The following is a 22297-nucleotide window of genomic DNA, read 5'->3' as shown; positions in this document are numbered from 1 at the left end:
ATCTTCAGTTCACCAACCCAAAGTGTCTTCTTTTGTTCCTGTCTAGTTGTATGTGTTCTTAATATATGTAATATAACATTTTCAGTGTCTTAATTTTACCTGCATGGAGACAACTTGTGAGAAAATGGCCTCAGGGACAGCCAGCAGGACGGACAGCAGCCAGATAGAAACAGCCTTCAGACACGTCCAGAAGACAGCGCTGGATGTCTGGATGTCCATCGGGTTCACTATCGCCTTATACCTGGAGGAGGCAGATAGAGAAACATCAATTTAACATTCAATAACAAAACACAAGTATGAGTCACTTCATCAAACACTCATTTTGTGATCAAATGTCGCTGAGCTCCTGAATTTTAATATAAAAACAGACAGAAGAAATGGAAATGGAAAGTGAGTTTGTTTACTGCCATGTTACAGTATGTTTGAATTTGTGTTTTTTTTTTAAATCTATTTCAAGAAAGCAAACATGTATGCATGTACCACACATGTAGGCACAATAAAACATTAATTCCAACATAGAAGTGACTCAATGTTCTCTGCAATTAACTTATAAAAGTGTGCATATATCAGCATTGGTAAAAATAAACTGGAAAATATTGGCATATCAGACATCAGCAAAAATCCAATATCAAGCATCTCTAGTTTATACCTTTGACTTCTGTGTCTTATCTGTCAGAAAACCTTTTATGGAGCAAAGAGAATGGTGTAGCATAGCTAATAGGGTATGCTAGCTTCTTCCGTTTTTGTTCTCTGTTCTCTCTCAGGATAGCACTGTCACGGCAGTTTGCTATTAACTGTATAAGATCCCAAAAGTTTAACTCAACATGAACAATTCACACAGATCTTTCCACTGATTGCTCCATAAGTGAATTGATTTCACTGTATATATCTTTAATGTGTTTGCATTAAGATCCTCTTCCTTGTTTCCAAGTTTTTGAATTGTTGCAGTTTGCTGATGAATAAAACATGATCATCAGCAAATTATCGGAACTGACTCACTAAAACTCTCTGCTCTTGTCAGCCTTATTAATTGAGTATTAAGAATATTAATACTTGCTGTATTATTTCCACATGATAACTGTCTGCCTTTTCAGTATATGATGACACATCTTTGTGAAGCACATACGAACATCCTCAAAACCAGAAACGCCCACCCAGCAGCAGCTCTGGGCACAGTTGCTCCTACAGAGCGGCCACTTCCCCTGGCAAAATATTCTTACTCCCAACTCATCAAATACTGCCACTGGGTCAGTCTTTGCTTCAAAATATGACTCTAGAGATATTTTTCTCTCTTATTTCTGGACGTGTAGGGCTCCGCAAATCAAGTTATCAAGAAAAAACATGCAATGTCTGCAATTTCCGGTTATTAAATAATAAACATGCAATGTTCGGTTAAACTTTCTTTGATTAGGTTTAGACACTACTTCTTTAAATTTAAGTTACGTTACATACCTGATGTTACTTATATATGATTTTAAAAACTGTTCACTTTTGAGTTCACATGAGACACAAACAGCGGTCTCCTGGGCTAAAGTCCTGTGTTTGAACCATTCATCTACCCCACCACCTCCATATGCGGACTGTCTCACTCTTTATACTACATCACCTGACATTGATGCAAGCGTGTCTAGAAATGACACTAGAGGGATAATTAATGCATTATATTTGCGTCAGTATTTGATGACTTGGGAGTGAGACCTGGGTGCATAGCAGCAACACTCAACCTTCATTATCTACGACTGGCGACCTTTGACCTCCCAACACAAGCAGGAGAAACACAAGTAACGTTTTCATACGTTTCTGAGGGACTGCAGGCTTCGACAAACTGCCTGTCACAACAACACCACGCTTGTTATTATTCTGCAGCACACAGACTGAGATATTGTGGCTATATTTCAACAAGGATCTATGAATAAACAGATTGAATCAAACTTGAAAAGGCTGGCACTGTAAATATCCACATTAATAAAAGAGTAAAAACCATTATGAAACGAGCCATCATACCTCTTCAGATTTTCTGGGCTGAAACTAAACATAAATCATCTAATAATCATATTAATTTTCTTTTCACAGCATTAGTGGCTCCAGGCTCTTTGTTAGTTAATGAGAAACTCCAGCAGCCATCGGACGGCTGTGTCTGCAGACTGGAGGACAATGAGAGAAAACAATAGGCCTTTGTCAATCTAATATTAATTATTCTTTATGTGTAATCGCTGAGCTGAATTTTAAAGTCCTCATTAGACAGAACTGATCAGCAATTCAGCTAGACAGGGAAGCAGTGCAGGATTAATTCATTCCAGTGAGTAACAGCCGTCTGTTAATTTCGATGTAGCTGGATGAGGTTTAGCTCAGTTAAACTCAGTATTTATCAGTATAATAATGGACAGAGGAGATGACCAGGGGTACAGAGATATAAAAACCATGTTGAAGGGCCATTATAGTGTCAACAATTGTATTAAAAGTGCAAAACAAAGCCTGTGTTTCTCTAGATTTGGATGAATTAGCAGATCCTGTTTGCACTGTAACAACAGAAACAGAAAATCTCTTGATTTTACTTTTCAATTTATTTTTGATATTATAGCAGATTTATATGTCTTTATTTGCGATATCATTTCTGAAATATGAAATGTACCATTTTTTATCACAATTAAAATAATAATTATAATATTTTACTTATTATCAGCACTTTCATAGACACTTATCATGTTCTGTCCCACTCATGATTACCTAACCCATCAACCATTACTAATAGGTTATGGCAACAGAAATTGGTTAACATGTAAACAATGTTACACTGAATAATGACGTCAAAGAAAGTGATACTCTTTGGGGAGGGTTCAATCTTATCATTATCGTAACTGACATGGGAGGACATTTTGGGTTGAGAGGCGGCATTACAAAATAAAAGGACCAGTGTGTAAGATTTAGTGGAATCTAATGGTGAAGCCAGTGTTTTAATCTGTCCTTTCTGGGCTACTGTAGAAATGTACATGTTAACAATGAATCCTCCATGCACGCAAAAGTTAATGATGGAGTTCTACAAGGTTCTGTATTCAATATTTATGGTTCCTTTAGGCAACATTATTGGAAATTACTCCACTAAATGTCATTGTTATGCAGATGATACCCAATTATATCTACTGATCCATCCTGATCAAATTAATCAGTTTGCTGAATTACATAAAAACCTGGATGTCCTGTAATTTTCCAAAGTTAAACACAGACAAAACAGAAGTTATTGGACTTGGCCCCAAACTCCTCAGAAACACATTATCCAATGATCTAGTTACATTAGATGGCATTACCCTGGCCTCCAGTACCGCCGTAAGGAATCTTTGATCAGGATATATCCTTTAATTCCCAAATAAAACAAACTTCTAGAACTTTTCACCTACGCAACATAGCACAAATCAGGCACATCCTGTCCAGTCCAGTTATCTTTTATTTAATTGTTATCAATGATCGATGTATTTTCGCTGTGAATCTAAAAAAAATGTATTACTTAAGTGTAGTAGACTAAAATAAATACACAAAACAAACACTATTGTCTGCTTTTGCTCAAACAAACTGTGTCAGCATGATGAGCCAAAAAGTAAAAAATATTTCAGCTTTATCTGCATTTACAAGCTGGCAAGAAGAAGACGTAGTTTATTTGTCTGATGATTTTATTATTTACCTTATGTATTTATTTTAACAAATTCTAATCTATTGTATATTTGATTCTACATTCCTTGAAATTGTGAAATGCTGTTAATTTATAATAATAATAATAATAATAATAATAATAATAATACATTTATTTGTAAAGCACTTTCAGGTCAAAGTGCTGTACAGAGCATAGGAAATACAGTTTAAAAACATTTCCATATAATGATTATTTATTATTTATGATCCTTCATGTTTTTTTCTTCTTACTTCATCATTTTTTCCCTTATATATAAGAATTTCCCCATTGGGAATTAATAAAGTTAATCTTCTTCTTATTATCATTTTAATATTATTTTGCATGGGGTTTTTTTGGAAACCTTTTATATTTTATCTTCCATGTGCTACTGCTGTCTTGTCCAGGAGAAAATACAGAGGATCTGATTGATGTACTTCTACTGGTTACATAAGGTTATAAAGAGTATAGTTTGCAAAGAATTAGAAATTATATTCTACAGCACCGATTGTGTATAAAAGTGACATAGAGCCCTCTTTCAACCTGGTGATGCTTGTATTACACTGTCAGAATGTTAAACAGTGTTTATGTAACTATGACTATTTCCAGAGCTGCTTTCATGACAGGACCTTGTATTTCCACCAGGATATAATGTTTTCTTTTTTTCTGTTACAGTTTGATTACTCGACCTTCCACGTCTTCAAAAGAAAAACCTAGTCTTTTTCTTCCTGCTGTATCTTATTCATAGAGACACAAACAGGGTCACAGCGAGGTCAGATCGATCCAGGGCTTCATTCAGTCTGCTCAATGACTCATTCGACTAAACTTCCCTCAGTTTCAATTCAAAGTTTCAAGAACAATTTTACCAACGCATTAAATCACCAGATAATTGGATAATACACTAAATCAGTAATATTACCAATAACCGTCAATCTCTATGGCTGCAATTAAAGCCAACATGGAAGTAACAAAACATGTAGTCCCTTTTACGGCCATTAGAGGCTGGCTCCAACAGTGAGTCAATCTCCATAAAGCCCCATATTAAAATGTCCAACTTTACAGCAGAAATAAACATGTTTACAGCCTGGTAACCGGTTCATGACAACTGTACCACCCCCTTAAATTATATTAAGAATTAAAGTTATGCATAAATAAGGGAACGGTTGCTCCGACTGACAGATGGCTGTTTTTAGTACATTTTGGTTTCACATAGGACCAGACACCTGCCTTCAACCCCCTTCTGCACAAAACATTCCCTCGACCAAGACTCTGCATCTAGACTTGGATCACTGGACTAGCTCTATCTGGCTCTTTCACTCTCTTCCCCTGCTCTGCTTTAACCTCCGGCTCAGCCTCAACTCTCTCCCCACTGACTCAAAGGAGTCTGCTCCCCAAACCTTCCCTAACTATTGTTATAATAAATTCTTTTGCACTAACTCCCTGCCTCAGTGTCCTGTGTTGTGCATTTAGATTCATTCAGTTAACTGACAAATCCACCCCGACCACCACGCTAAGTGGACTTTATCGCTCTTTATAATGCACCTACTACTTGTGTGTACTTTTCATGTCTAGGCAAGGCAAACCGTCACAGTGACACGGTATTCTCTAGTGGATTGGCCGGTTTATTACACTCGTTGTGAGACTGGTTGACTATTGACTACTATTTCTAGTCACATTTACTGTACAAGGCTTGCAATGGCCGAATTATGTAGAGTTACAACATTGCTGAAGCATAGAAACAGGAGTAGTCCAATAGTCCCTCTCGTATAATAAGTGTCTTTTTACTGTTATTCAGCTCTGTGAAGTTTGAGATTAATTAAATACATTTCTTAAAGTATTCCACTCTAGTACTATTATATTTTCACATCTTAAGAGAAAGTACATCTCTGTCTTTACCTCACCTGTCGTGCAGTGACCACAATTCAGTCAGGACCACTTTTGTCAAAATATCTTATATTCCAAGCAGAATTTTACATTTGGCGGTATGGCTCTGTTCTGGGACCTCCTTGTCCTTCCGCGTGCCTACGTGGAAAACCTTAAGGCAGGGAGAGCACACTTCCCTGCCCTTCCATGTGCATACATGGAAAAGTTTAAGACAAGGAGAGCGGCAGCAGAGACCCCCCAGGGTACAGAACAGAGCAAGCATCAATGGCAATCAGAAAATGACATTGATTAATTAGAAACAACATAAAAAGGAGGAGCTGGGGTGGAGGTGGGTGCAAAAAGGCTTGTAGAGGAGCAGCAGAGATAGGCAGGCAGGCTAAAGCAGCTTAAATAAGGCGCCATGTAGATGTTTGCCAATTGGATGCTTGAGGAAATCAGGTGAGCTGTCAGCTGACTGTGTATGGTATCCAATGGGAAGCTTAGAGGAATCAGCTGATGTATGTTTATGACTAGCTGTGATCGTATGATATAGCTGTAACTGAAAGCTAAGCCTGACTTCGTGCCCTGCCTGAACTAACGCTATGCTCAATTTTCCTCTGTTGGTAGCCAGGACTTGTTGTGTCCTTTCTCTGAGGCTAGATTGTCACTCTCTCTGTTTTGTATCTCTGTCATACACCTCTCGCCCATAAATCTTACATCATTGTGCTGTATCTCACTTTATGTTTTATTGATGTAATGATTCATTGATTATTTATGTCACGCAGGAGCTACAAGTTTTACATTTTGTCCCCAGGCAGAAGTCCAGGCTGATTCAGGCATTTTTAAGGTGGTAAGAATCGTAACTTTGGAGAAAGTCTGAAGCAAATGTTTCTAGCGATTGACAGCATATATGAGCAACGAAGGAAATGGTGGCACAGCAGGTTTATCCCAGCAGTAAGGCAATTAATTGAACTCGCAATATGGCCAAGTAAAATATGTGACAAAACAGCATAACAATGAAGTACTGCAGCTCTGGAGAGATGCCCTGGTTACGTATCTTGTTCTCCCGATTAAAGATAACATGTTTGGTATAGCCCCTCAAAAAATGTCACATCATTATGATTTGAATCTTTTTTTTTTTTGTGAAAATGAAAATTGTGATGCAAGAATGATAATTCCCATGAATCCTGAGAGCGCAAGAGCATCAACACTGATGTTGGCTGATGTCAGGTCAGGCTCACAGTCAGTGTTCCAGTTCATCCCAAAGGTGCTTGAACGGGTTGAGGTCAGGGCTCTGTGCAGGTCAGTCAAGTACATTATCTCAATCGAGGAAAGACAAACATTACTGGAACAACACCATTATCTCAAGTAACTCAAATATCGCATGCTGTAGCTTTAAGATTCCCCTTCATACTGGAAAAACAGACCTTCAAAGCAGCTTTCATTAAGACTAAATGCACTCTATTTAGCTACAATACCAGCAAACAACAGGCTGGGATCTACTGGATGACCTTGGACAGTCCCTGAGGATGTATTTTTCACTGAAAAGCTGCATTGTGTGCCTCAGTTCCAGGGTCAGTATCATATGTCGGCATCTGTCCAAATGTTCAGAATAATGGTGCATGCTCTTCAAATACAATAAATCACTGCTTCCGTTATTTTATTTGCAACCCTCTCAGCAATGGAGTGTGTAAAGGCAGGTTATGTCAAGTCACGTCAGTTTTATTTATATAGCCCAATATCACAAATCACAATTTCCCTCAAGGGGATTTACAATCTGTACAGAATATGACACTCTCTGTCCTTAAAGCCTTGATTCAGAAAAACAAAAAGTCCTCCAAAATCTCATTAACAGGGAATGATAGAAACCTCAGGAAGAGCAGCAGAAGACGGATCCCTCTCAGACACATAATAGATCAGGCCATATGCTTCTTACTCCTTCTCACAAACATTACTGATACAAACTTTAAATAGCCTTGTTTTAGTTAGTTTTCTTAGTTACTTTGCTCCAACACGTCATACATTCAGGAGATCTTTTCAAATTTTTATATTCACCAAAGAAAAAAATTACTCAAAATTATGGCTTTGCAGCTCATAAGTGGGAGAAAAAGCAAGAGAACAAGTGATATTAGCATCCTTATCTTGTAATTATGACATCTTATAATTCAACTCTGCCTCCTAGAAATTATAATTATATACTACTAAATTGCAAACATATTTTAAGAGAAATGTTTTCAACATAATGAGGAAACATTGGGAAAAAACATTGCTACTGAACATGCTCCAGGCAGCAATAATGTTTCCCTTCAAAACATATTCGGCAAAACTAAGTACTCAGATTTAAGTGTCATTTCTAGGAAGCAAGGTTTTGTGATTACGAGTGAGAAAACAGAACCAACACTACCTAATTTAATGCACTTTTATTTCTTCTGCTGTTTGAGGACTGTGAATGAATGAAAGTGCAGACACACACACACACACACACACACACACACACACACACACACAAAGCACATCTGAGGGGTGTACAATGAAAGCAGATTAATGGGTCAGTGTTGAGCCCAAAGCCAGAGTTTTCTATGGCACCTAGCTAGACCCCCATGGTAACTTATGCTGAACATATGTGTTACATTCAGAGTTTCAGAGGCTATAAAAAGCACCACCCTTTCACTAATTAACTCCTTTGGAAGTGGTGTCAACATTCTAGCAAAATCCTGCGGACCGTGGTGTCAGAATTGTTCAGTCAAAGTGTTTAGAGACCAAACTGATCCATTGACAATATTGTCTTTAAGTGATATAGATTGTCAAGGTGTCAAAGTCGTGCATCACGTTACAGCTTTTTGCTACGAGAGTTTTTATGCTTCCTCTTGACTGAAGTAGGCAGTGTGCTATTGGGCCTTTTTGTGCCACAATAGTCCAAAAAACCTTTGACACAGCCCGTTACCCTGAAAAACAAAAGCCAACAGATCCACCACCTTACCAAAGAAGTACTGTACTCACAAACTGGGGGTGCCAAATCGCAACAAATACCAAATCTTAGATAGTGCTGCTTTAAGTTTTACAATGTTTTATTAACACATAAACATAATTCACTTCCTACAGTCCTAAATTTTGAATTTTACATTTTATATATACAGTTTACATTTGGATCAAACATTGTATCAACCTCTCTGTCATTATACATCATGATTCAGAAGAGGCGATGAATACAGCACAGAAACACAAAGTCAGAACCTTGAGAGTTGATCTCCATGATTTATGCAAAAAAAGGAATAACAAGAAGAGAAGCGTCTTCTTCTGCCCCAGAAACCTTCCGTTTGTCAGCCCTGGTGAATTCATACCTGCTTGAATGTTTTCTAAAGCTTTATTTATTCAAGGAAAGGTGAGACCTACCGCTTCACATTCATTCAGTTTTACACAAACACACTTGTAAGAGGAAGTCACTGAGCACATGCACAGCTTTACAGTGTTCTGCTTTTCATCCACAGCTAAGAGTGGCAGAATCTGCAAAAAGCTTGGTGGGATGTGCCAAATTTTCTGTTCACTGTATGTCACATCTAAACATTTTGAACAGTAGGCTCACACGATGACAAAACAACTTTTTATTTTGATGGCATTGGCCAATTTACGGGCACAGTGAGTAGGTTTTCAAATATTAATGAAACGTTTCGGGTGAGGTATACTTTTTTGGAAAAATGCAAAAATTCATCCTCTGGGAAACATGAACCTCCATGGCGAATACAATGGAGATCCAAAGAAAGACTGGAGCAGACTGATTAATTCACAGCCTTTAATTGTGCAAACAGAATAGGGATGTCACAAGAACCGACACCTTGGTACCAAGTTGCTGCCAAAATTTGGAAAACTCTACGACACTCGTTTTCTACAGTACCATAGGTACCAAAGGTATAGGGGACGCAGTTCTTCTGGACCTGATGGGGAAGCATCATATTATATATTCTATTATATATTCTAGTCACACTATATATTTTGTTTCCTTTGAAGCTCTTAATTCAGCTGCATTTCGCTGGAAGATGCACCCTGTTTCTTATAATGGAAATATAGTCATGACTATCAAACGTCACACTCAACAAAGCTGACAGTTTGACTTCAGTTTTTAGAAGAAAAATCACATCCTCTGGGGAGCACCAATGTGCTTATAAACTTAAATGTTGTTTGGTGTGTGTAATATCTGTTGTGGACAAGTGATCACTACAGCAAAGGAAATCTTATCATTGACTAGACAAAACCATTAGGATTCATCCTATTAATATCTAGAGCACATTTCAGGGCAGTCTGATTTACAGTTGTCAATATTTTGCTTCAGACCGAAAGGTTGGATTGACGGACAGACCTACATGATCATTGTCCGGCTGTGCAGCTAGCTAGCTGTGGCTAAAATATGTTTGAGAATTGAGCTAGTTGATATTGAGTTTTTTTTCAGCAGTGCATTGCTCTGCTTTCCTGCCAGGGATCCAGTCTGCTTCTCCAAACTCGGGGCCCATTGATCTCCATCCACTACAGGTACCACACTGACTATGGATACGTACCTCACACAAGCCCACTTTAAAAAATTCTGAACTATCTTGTCAAAGTGGGTTACTTAAACACTTTAGGGCTAACTAACTCAATGTGGGGTAAAGTGAATAAACAGCACTTGCCTCTCCCTCATTACCACCACTGCATGAGGCACTGAACCCCAAACTGCTCCAGCGAAGCTTCCTCAGATATGGCACAAGTAACTAACCTCTCACAGCACATTTCTTCTGCTCCTACAGTGACTATAACGGCTGCATTCAGTGACAGCCTGAGGTTGAGTAATGTCCCACCCGTCATAAAAGCTCCTCTGAGGCTTTTCACCTGGCTATATGTTCCATTTAAAGGCTCTGTGATCCAGCAGGGTGCTGAAGTGGTGTTGGCCTGATATCAGAGGTGGGTAGAGTAGCCAAAAATTGTACTCAAGTAAAAGTACTGTTACTTCAGAATAATATGACTCAAGTAAAAGGAAAAAGTAGTCATCCAAATAATTACTTGAGTAAGAGTAAAAAAGAACTTGGTGAAAAAACTACTCAAGTACTGAGTAACTGTTGAGTAACGTCCGATTTATTTTTTAACACAAGTATTCAATCAGACAGACAAAAATACAAAATAATCATCTTTAGGCAAATCATAATTCATCCAATCAATAAAATCAATTAAAATTAATTAATTAATTACAAAATAGCTTAAATTAAAATAATCCAGGTAAATTCAAGTACTTAAAAAATAAAATCAATAAAATAATAATAAATAAAAAATAAATAAGCACAAGTAACACAAATTTCCAAACCTTTATACTTTTTTACCAGGCTCTGCAGGCAGAACTAGAACAAGGCAGCCCATAAACTTTCATAAACTGTGTGTGTGTGTGTGTGTGTGTGTGTGTGTGACCAGACAGCGCATAATGTAGCTGCTGTTTCGCACTTTTACTAAGGTAAACATGCTTTCAATATGAGGCCAGGGGTGTTCCTCCTCGTCTGTGTCTGCATTGCCGACGGTTGATTCTGACATTTTTGTTTGCTACGACTGTAACACTAACCCGTCCCATCGCTGAGATTGAGTATGGTCACGTGACGAGACTGCACCACTACGTTTGATTGGTGAAACACAGTCACGTGGTAGAGCGGAAGTCTCTCTCTCTGTCAAAATAAAACATTAATATGAGCCGTACGTTGGGGGATAGAAACAATGACGCGTAGAATACCAAAGTAACGCGCTCATTGTCGCCTAATGTAGCGGAGTGAGAGTACAGTTTCTACTTCACAAATCTACTCCAGTAAAAGTAACGGAGTAAATGGAACTCGTTACTACCCACCTCTGGCTGATATGCAGAGATGCACGTGGTGCTCACATGGCCCCATCCAACCACATCAACATCTGTAACCATAGCTACCGATCTGGTGCAAACTGAAAAAGCCGTGTTTTGTCAAAGGCTTTGTCACCAAGCTATTTTTGAAGCTCAGAATGGCGGCCACACTCTCAGCATGTGGAGAATGTAATTGTCTTGACTCTACAGCCCCTCTGATATAACCCCGAGGACGGTGAGTCATGAATCAACCTGTGGACGCAGAGACGGAAAGATGGCCCCGTGTCCCAGTGGAGCTGCTTTGTCATGAATACTCAAGCTTTTCTGGGTTCAGGTCAGGTGGTTTTTGTTTTTATATATCAGACATAAAGGAAGAGGGACATTATCTCGCCTGAAATCAGCACAAGAGGAAAAACATCAAGATGACAGCAAAGTTCATCAAGAGGGTGAATTGTGCAGAAAGCAGCAGATGCATTTCGAAGAAGGAAATTGATGATTTTGATTGACAACTATATTTCTTCCTCTTTGGCTTGCAGGAGTTGTTCCAGTCCGAGCCAAGACTGTGAAAGGAAAAACATCATTCCATTGCTTTTTGTTGTCTCTCTGCTTCGGATTGTCCATCGATGGCTCTTTAGCTCCTCTCCTGTCCTGTCCAATCACTTCTGTTCTCTCTTCTCCGCTCTCCACATCTCCTTCCATCCCCTCTTTTAATTTAATGACCTCTCTTATTCATTACTTAACTCGACTTTCTTCTACATCCTTGTCTTTGTTCTTCAGTTTCTGCCCTTTTCATGTCATCCTTGACATCTTCTCCTCTCCTCCGACCACCCTTTACCTTTCAGAATATACCATCTTATGTTATTGAAACCCATTTTTAGACTTCGCCATTGCTCCAAATAACAGAGCAGCCGATTTTCTTCCTCTTCAGGACTCCTGTTGTCAAAGGTTTCGCGGCAGAAAGCTGAAAGAAAAATCGATTCCACGAACAAAGCTGGTATTAAATCCTTTCTCTTTTTCCACCTCAGATTTGATTCCATTTCCTGCCAATTCTCTATCACACAAACCCGCCCTCCAATGGCTGCAGGAATATTTTGTTCTCACCGTTGTCAGGATGACGTGACCTCTGATCCGTTATTTCTGCACTGGTTGCTCAATAATGTTGGCCATCTAAGGGTCAGTCTCTCAATAAGATATCACAAAATGGATTTTGTGAACAGACGAGTTGTACCTTCTTTTTTTTTTTTTGTATTTTTTGGGCCTTTTTTATTGCCTTTATTTGATAGGACAGCTGACGACAGACAGGAAAGGGGGGCAGAGAGAGGGGATGACACGCAATAAAGGGCCGCAGGTCGGATTCGAACCCTTGGCCGCTGCAGCAAGGACTCAGTCTCGGTACATGGGTCGCCAGCTCCACCCACTGAGCTAACCGGGCGCCCAGACGAGTTGTAGCTTCTGATTAGATATCAGTGATGTTTCCAGATTATAGTTGAGCCATGGTGCATTCATGAGGTGGTTGTAAGGACTGTAAATGGCACTTGGAGAGTGTAGACCATCCTCAAGGTGTTATCCTGGTTTTCAACGTTATTAAACCAATATATTATACTTGTTTTCAGCGCTTACATAGATGTTTATCATGTTGATAAACTCATTATTACCTGACCCAGTCGTCAAAGTATGCTAACAGTATGCTAACAGCTAAAGTGAGTCTTTTCTTAAGAGAGGCTTAGTTCTTCGTAAAGTACCTGGCCACAATGGCATCCATGGTGCTGAAAGGTTCACTCGGTAGGTGTGCTAAGAGCTAACAATAATCCTGATGGAATTACCTATGGTGCAGAACACTTACAAGACCTGGTTTGGGAAATATGGTCACCCTAACCCAGAGGCAGGGATGATGGAAGTCAGTCAGATTTGGGGGGTGCTGAGAGAGTCTGTCTATATAATAATGTCATACTACATGCTAAATGAATTACATTCATGGTTTTTGGATTAATTTGAATGGCCAGAATCACTTATAGCGTATTTAATAGTTATTAACAACATTTTAAACTTTTAGTGGATAAACCCCTACCCTGCCATAAATACTAGTGTAAACATGTAAATCCCAGTAAAAAACGATAAAGTCATTATGAGTTGAAATTATTTTATGAACTAATCCTTCTCATTATGCCAGAATTTAGGGGAACTTCCGGCACCCATGCCCAGAGGCTTAAAGGGTCTCAGTCTCTAGTTTCAGTCTTCTTCCATACAGCATGATGTTCATTTAGTAACTGATGGTTTAGAGTAAACCAGACCATAAAGCAGGGTATGCTTTAGGGCGGGGCTACCTTGTGATTGACAGCTCATTCTCAGTGAGTCCATCCAGCTCAACCAAACTCAGATCAAACTGTCAAACAGTACTGATCAGATATGGATCCAGATTCTGTTACTGCGTTGACTATTTCTCTCCTCAAATCTGATCACTAACACATTTTACTGTTTATCTGGAATACCAGATCGTGTGTGACCAGGCGAGCCGCCATTGTTTCCTGCTATGGATGAGTCGGAACTGTGCAGCCAATGAGAGCAGCTCAACTCGCAGTACGTCACCTCCGCTGGCTCTGACAAACTGTTAACAACAGGCTGGAGGCTTTGGAACAGTACTCCACAAACCAATGGGGATGTTGTAGGTTTACACTTGCTCTAAGGATAGCAATGTGAAGTCCTGCACTTTGGTCCAGACTCAAATATGTCAACAAATATCAGATTGCCATGAAACTTTGGATGTTTGACCCTCATGACTTTGATGATCCCTTACTTTTTTTCCAGTGCTGCCATTAAGTTGTCATTTGTGGTTTGAAGTGGATTGCCATATAATTTCATACAGACATTCATGGTTACCTCAGGAGGGACTGTAATAACTTTGGTGATCCCTTACCTTTTGATGTAGTGCCACCATCAGGTCAACTTTGTTCGGTATAGCCCCGGAGGTTGCTAGATGTTGCTGTCAGTCCATTTTAGAAACAAACAGTCCTTTTATTGTTTGGCAACAGACAGATAGCAAGGCCAAAAATCATCCAAGGTCATTGTAGGTCATTTTGTCACGTTTTCTTATATCTACATTGAGATTTCTGCTGTACCGCCACTGTTTTACCACCTCTTTACAGGAGACCACCTAGCAGCAGTCAGTTCATGTGTTTGTGGAAATATTCAGCTGAAAAGAGTGTTTGTGAGCATCATCTTGATAGGAAGTGATTGGGGCTCCAGTAGCCACTCCAATCACTATGGTAATTATCCATTAGGCTCGTTATGCTCGTCAAGGACCTTCAGGCAAGTTAGGAGCCGTTATGGGCTCGTTAGTGGCCTTTAGTCTCGTTAGGGGCTCATTAAAGGCCATCAGGGTAAGACACACAGCCGGATCGCAGCCCGCAGCTGTGTGATGAGGAAATGAGTTTCCCGTTAACAAGCTGATATTACTGCATTTTAGACGGACATTGGCGCTGCCTGTTGGTAAACACACTGGCACACAATGCAGAAAGAGACCCAGCGGTGCCTCTGAGCTCCACAGCTTCCACTCACGTCACGCAGCAGAGCCGGGAAATTAAACTACTCATTCATTTAGCCCCCTGAATTCAGGAGACTGTCCTCCCAAGAGCCTTTCAACAACGACATTTTTCTGTGCTCAAGTGACAAAGAAAACACATTGAAGTTATTATAGAAACACAAAGTCCAAACAGGGTCAAGGTGGATTGACAAAACTTCAGACGTTCCTGGCAGCCAATGTTCAAACACAGTGATTTGTGTAAAAGACACTTGCAATAGCGCCTAAGAAAAGCAGACCTTTCTTTGGACATTATCGGCTTGTAGTCCACAGCGTTCACAGCTTTAATAGAGGAACCTTTATGACAGCTAAAATTAATGGAAATGTTGGAGCCATACATGTCCATTGGAGGTGTATTCACCAAGATGAGGTTGTTTAAAGCTTAACTTTAAAACACTAGAGGTGTGTTGTTTGGTTGGTAGGTTTGGGTTCTGATCCTTGGGTCCATTTTAGACCTAGTCCACTCTAATAAAATACCCATAGTCACTAAGCTTTAAGTTGAACAAATCTTTCTCTACTCTCTCTCTGTTGACCGTCACTTTCACTAGGTTTACTGACAAATGTTAATTTACCAAAATGCCCAAACTGAAACTTGTCATGGTCACAGGTTGCCATTTGTCATTTTTGATTGGTTGCCAGTCTCAAGGGGGTGGGTCCTACCTAATATGAGCCGGCCAGAGGAATGATAACTGTTATTGCTGTAATATTCTGGTTTGGTTTCGATCTGTGTGTTAATATAAACCTAAGTGCATGCTTATATTTCCTAACCATGGTCGGTCAGTCAGATACAGGATAAAAAAAGTAAGAGAGAACCATCTGGATAGGCGTCGTTAGAAACTGTTTCCTGTTGGAAAAGGGAAAACACTGCTGCTTCGCAAGGTTATGGAAAATGAGAGAGTGTTAAATTTAGTGGCCATTTGGTCAGCTATCATTGCTCTCACTTTTTAAACTATGCTATGCTGTCCTCACCAGATCCATTATATGGTAAACTGCGTTTAATGTCAGTTAAAACCCAAATAATCACAGGAAATAGCACCTTCTAACATTCCGAGTTAGTGCAGCAGATAAAAAGTGAACATTGATTTAGTATTCAATTTCATGTCTGATGAAGCACAGTTAACGTAGCTGCATGTTTTGACATTTTGACGTCTCTCAGCTGAACTGTCTTTGCTTTTTCCCCTGGATTTGATTTATCAATTCTACAAACCCAAACAGAGAGAGAGAGAGAGAGAGAGAGAGAACCTGCCTGAGTGTGAACCACATTGAAACACACAGCGAGCCAGCGTGTAGCTGTAAAACTGTTTCCACTTGTCTTCTTTGAGTTTGTAAGAGAAAGTCAGGCCCCCGGATTGAAAGTGAAGATTTCAGCTGCAGACATGCATAACACTTAATGTACTGACCTTTACCTTTACTGCAGGGAACACACACACACACACACACACACACACACACAAACACACACTCTGTCCCCTGAGGTCTGAGCTGTCTGACCTTGAATCAGAGCAGAAGTGTTTCTGTCTGCGTCTTTGTTTGTTTTGTTGACTCTTGTCTCCGGCAGCATCACGTCAATACAAACAGCATGATTAGTATAAATGGATAATAAGCACTTCCATCACTGCAGCTAAAAGAAATCGATATAAGAAGGGGTGTGAAATATTAATACTGACCTCATTCTGGCTGAAACCTAAATCCAATATTATAATGTCAAAACTCTCAGAGTCACTCAGATGATGGTATACAAATTGTCTCCTGGTCAACACTCAAGTCGAAGTACTGCTACATTACTGATATATTACTCGACGTTAAACTACTTAAGTAAAAGTACAAAGTATTCATCTCAAAACCACTCAGAGTATTATTAGCAATATCAAGAGCTGGCATTCAGTGGACCATGCAGAAAATATCTGCTTTCAACACAGCACATTTCTCTGGTAAATGATAAAAGGTATGACTGCATCTAATTAAAGCAATTTGTTTCCTAATTGTGTTGTGAAAGCACTAAAATGTTTTTGAACCTGCATAAAACACATTTAATTTGTATAAATTTCTCTCAGTGCAAACGAACAGAAAACAAATGGAGAAAAATGTGTGGTGGTTTCTCCAGATCTTCAGTCCCTAAATTACTCCAGCGCTGTTCTGGTCAGTGTGGTCTCTCCAAACCTGGGTTTCATTGTTTGCCAGATTCGCTCATGGCAAACGGTAAAAAAGAGAACAGACACTGAAACTATTGCTGCAGATTGTGAGCAGAAGCTGAAGGGCTGAAGGCAGCCTTCACCTCCTGTGATTGGCTCCAAAAATGCAGATGAAAGGTTTAGATATGAACTGTAGGTCGACTCAGGAGCGGATTGTGATTTTAAAAGTAGCAAAGTATCTTACATAGTGTAAGGCATACTTAAAGCTGTAATATGTAACATTTTTTGCATTAAAATGTATATAAACACTAAACCTACGTCCTATGTAGTTGAGTTGTGTACTTACATACACATTATCTCAAATGTTTTCAACATTGTTCAAACTCACACCGTAAATCTTTGATGTAAATTGACAATTTAATTCTAAAATACAGTAAGAAACTGTAAAACACAGTATTTACAGGCAAAGCTGCTGCCAGTTAATTGCTGTAAATTTACAGTGAAAAGTCTTATAGTGATCTGTCATTTTATTCAGGTAATACTCATCAGGTAAGCTGTCAGACATTGACTGTTGATCCAGTCTGAAGCCACATTGTTACCATCCACTGTTTAGATCTTGGTGCTTTTTAACTCTAGATTTGAACCGGATGAAGGATTTTAGTCATCGGACGTCTGGATCTTAAGTTATCAGAGAAACAAGCTGAGCTAACGTTAGCAGCAGCTCGGCTCGCAGCCCCTCCGGGACGTCCTTTGTCTGTCCAACAGCGTGGGAGAAGCAGTGATTGTTAAGGTGGAACTGCTTTATTCAGTGTGTTTAAGGTGGAACTGCTTTATTCAGTGTGTTTAGTGGTTTTAATCAGCGGGTCTGTTTGTGTTGGAGAGGAGGAGACCTCTGTGGATCATTGGGCTCCCGGTAGAAACCTCCTGAACCATGAACACTGAAGGAATCCTAACCGGGAGAAGCTGACTGCAATGACGCCAATGGTGGTGAAGACAACAACTCCCATGATCCCACGCTGCTTCACTTCAACTTCCACCCCTCATCATTCATACATCAATCAAGTCAACTGTCGCTGAAACACACATCAAAAACTCACTGCCTTGTAAAAGCAGCCTGTGTCATTTCATGTTGGCTTGTTATTGGTTATTCATACTGCGACACGACACTGAATAAAGAATAGGACCAGAGTCTGTATTTATCAAACTGCTAAAAGTGGTATTTTTGAATATTCATCACATATCTTCTGACAAGTCTCCTATGTTGGTTACAAACAGATTACAGATGACTGCAGTACTGAGGCAGGGGTGTACAAAATATTAATGAGCACGATGAGTAATATGTTAGCTGAAGCAATAAGTCAAACAGGGGAGCATATTATCCGCATGTTGCTTCTTCTTTCTGCATTTATCAGAGGCGCAAACAATCAAAGCTGGCATTCATTTTGTTGGCAATCGCCCTCCATGCATCTTCACTGTCGGCACTGAATTCTCATTATTATATATAATATAATGTGTCTTGTCTTCCAGCTGCAGAATGTCCTCCATCCTGTTTCCATTCCATTATTGTTTTATATTATTTTATCCCTATTTGTGTATTTGTACATTTTAAATTAAGCAGATTGTTACTTGTTATTGGAGATCTTAACAAATTCACACAAATAAAGTAAAAATTGTTTTAAAAGTTAAAATTACTATAATTTGCAGAAAACCAGATCAAGGACTTGTTTTTGAAGAAGGAACAATGGTGGCGATGTTGGTTAAATCCTTGTCTTTTATTGGCTGCTCAGGGTCGGATCAAAGGCCTTCACACAGCGGGGGTGTGATAAATAAACAACTTGAAAATGCTAAATACTCCCCTGTGAATGTGTGTGCCCCCCCCCACCAGGGTGGACACACTGACAATCTACCATCTAGAAAATAACAAACATTTCTTACAGGAACACGTCTCCAAAATTCACTGCCAGACACAAAAAGAAAAACATGTGAATAATAAAAGCAGTTTCTAACACAGTAGCAGCCTTGACATCATCAATGATGTCCAAGAGTGCATAACAGACCGGGAATTGCAGACACACACACACAATGATTTCCTGTGACAGGTAAGACCCTTAATAGACAAAGTACCAATAAAAGTAACTGCAATGACGACAGCGTCTCTCTTCCAGTACAGTGTTTAGTTAAAGGATGACTGTGTTGATTTTTGGGATCACAATTTGACTGTTGATCCCAAAAATCAACCTCGATCCAGGAAAATAAATCACATTGCTTTTTTGCTGCCTAATATTTGCGTTCTATATGAAAATGACAAAAACAGCAGTTTATAAAAACACCCACATTGTGTAAAGGCCATAAAGTGATAACTCATGATCATTTTAAATAAATGTCGTATGTCTGACACTCGGTAAAAACAGGCCCTGTTTCTATTGACTGACACACACTGGATAGTGATTTATTTTAAATGCATTTCAGATACAAACTGTGTGTCAGCATATGAGCACACACCACCATCCCCCCATCATTAGACACAAGTGCTCGAGGTGGATTTAAACACCTGATGCTGAGAGTCTCTTGGGAGACACTGTTTTGGGGGCGGACCCTGGTTGTCATATCATTAATTAAAACTGCTGCCTGCTGCATTTTGTGACCCTGCAGTTCAACAGCTCAAATATAGACACATGAATAACCAGGTTACTGCACACATCTTATCCTGAATATCAAATAAGTCTTAGAGCTGGTGTATGTGTGTGCCTCTTCGACACGAGCCATGCAACAATGAAACATGATAAATGATGATATTTTAGTTTAATGGTATTGGCTATTAAGCCAGATGTTTGGACCACACAGTGTTCTCAGCCATATGTTTTAATTAAAGATATGACAGCGAGCAGAGCTGATTTAATGAAATGGGTGTTTTCCTTCTATTGTAACACAATTTTTGTAAGTACATGTGAAAAAACCCTATTAAAAAAACCTTACTAAACAAAAACAAACAAAACATTGTTCTAAAGCTAAAGTCTGTTCTCTAAGTGGTTTTCTTATAAATATAGAAACTTCTGGTCAACCATCAACCATCAGTTTTCAGCTTAAAGAGTAACTGAGCCCATACCACTAGTGAGCTGTTACTAGTGTTATTGATTGATTCAGGTACATTTTAGTGCAAAGTATCTGATTCTACATGTTTTGCAATATAAAAATGCATAGCAACCGCCCTCTACTGGTTGAAACCAGGTATTACAATTCCATTTGCTATTGGCTGATCTGGAAGCAGGTGACGTATGTGGTGGCAACTCCTGTTTATAAAAGACCAGCGTCTCGAGTTAGCCTCTCTGATTGCTAGCTTAGCTAATGTTACAACACAGGTACCCCACAGAAACTTTACAAATTGCTGTGAATATGCTTCTAGTGACTGTGAAAGCTCCAGCAGACTGTGTGTGTGTTTGCATCGCGGACACGGAGAGTCTGACATCAGCTGCTCATGGCTGGTTAGCTCCGTTAGCTCCGTTAGCTCTGACTACCGGCAGCTGTACACCTGCTATAGTGAACGGTTGTCAGTCTGTCACTGCCCGGTGTTACTTCCTCCGTCACACACTACATAGTCACATTTGATTCTCTGTGCAGGGAGCCAGCAGAATGTAGGGGTTTAGTTACACTTTAAATGAACAACTTGTGGCTAGCTCCACCCACTTTTGGCGTAAGCACCACCCGACTGCTTGACTAATTTTATGTAGCCTACATGCTAGCAGTGCTGTGAGACTGCACTTGGACACAGCGGGGCTTTGAACTAAAGATGATCTGGCCCCGTAATCTGTTCTGTGCTCACTCTGTTGCTCCCAGCATCCACCTGTAGGCTAACAGCTACTCACAATACTCAATCTCAACTCCTCTCTCTGTCTCGCCCCTATTTTAATAGTCTCTCGCCCTTAAGCTCCACTGCAGTCACTTCATCTTGTATCTGCACTCAGCTGGAGTTACAAATGCAGTCAGATTCAGTTGGATTTCTTAGAAACATTCATCTGAAGCTTGTTGAGCAGCTGCAGCTGGAAGTGAATTTCACATACATACTGTACATACATACTGTACATACATACTGTACATACATACTGTACATATATACTGTACATATATACTGTACATACATACTGTACATATACTGTACATATTTACTGTACATACATACTGTACATATATACTGTACATATATACTGTACATACATACTGTACATACATACTGTACATACATACTGTACATATATACTGTACATACATACTGTACATACATACTGTACATACATACTGTACATACATACTGTACATACATACTGTACATACATACCACTTCATCCTTGCATTTAGTGTCAGACTGACTTCCTCTGCAGACATTAACAGTCTGCTCACCACGTCTGTGTGACCCTGACTGACTCTTCACATGCTGCTCTCCTGAACAGTTGGGATGTTTCAAAGGGAATCTTTTCACTCGGCAGAGGTGAGACACAGTTTGAATTTCGAACAGGTTTCTACCGCTCTCTATTAACTGTTAACAACTAAAAGCACATGACGGACTCCTGATCTGCTCAACATGTTGCAAAACCAAACAAGAAAGATTCATGTGGTCTTCATTTTTTTTCAAGGAGGTATGATGCATGACTCAAGCCCTGAGTCTTACCCAACGTCATTTACAACCTAAATGGGAACTATTCTGAGGGAAGTAAAGTCTAGTCTACGTCTTTTCCAATTAAATGAAATGTTAACGCTGCATCATACAATCATATCTTAGACAAAAGTGTTCTGCCAACTTCCTTATTTGTTTGTGTGCAGGCACTTTCAAAAAATACTCTGCAGGTGATTGGATGAACCATCTGTCTGTCACTGTCTTTCACAGACGAACTTTAACGAATCAGATCAATGAACCATATAACGTAGTCAAAGAGAGAGAAAAGCCTTCAGTGCCGTTCGTTGCTCTACTTTCTTCAATGAAGAAATACTCTCCGATTCTGATAGCAGCATCTACCGAACCATGTAATTACAGGAATGGTCACATGATGCACGCTAGCCCCAAAAAACGGTGGATACATTTTCTCGATCGTAAATGACCCGTTTCACTATCAGAATTCCATCCATTCAGTACGATACATTTTTAAAGTCTAGAAGATTTCCAAGATTAAACTGTTTATCCTCATTTAAGTTAACAGAGGGCTAAACTGTAAGTTAGCCTTCTCGAC

At 39.5% G+C, this 22297-nt stretch overlaps 1 protein-coding gene across 1 annotated transcript in view; it reads right to left on the bottom strand.

Moving 5' to 3' along the window:
- nmbr (neuromedin B receptor) overlaps positions 1–22297 on the bottom strand; it is a 62266-nt gene that overhangs the window by 31610 nt on the left and 8359 nt on the right. The window contains exon 2 of the mRNA XM_051408810.1: positions 100–241. Coding sequence (XP_051264770.1) covers positions 100–241 — 142 coding nt within the window. The remainder of the gene's footprint in view (positions 1–99; positions 242–22297) is intronic.

Source organism: Dicentrarchus labrax, unplaced genomic scaffold (assembly GCF_905237075.1).
Source record: "Dicentrarchus labrax unplaced genomic scaffold, dlabrax2021, whole genome shotgun sequence".
NCBI classification, from domain to species: Eukaryota; Metazoa; Chordata; class Actinopteri; family Moronidae; genus Dicentrarchus; species Dicentrarchus labrax.
This window is presented reverse-complemented; position numbering and strand designations above follow the sequence as displayed.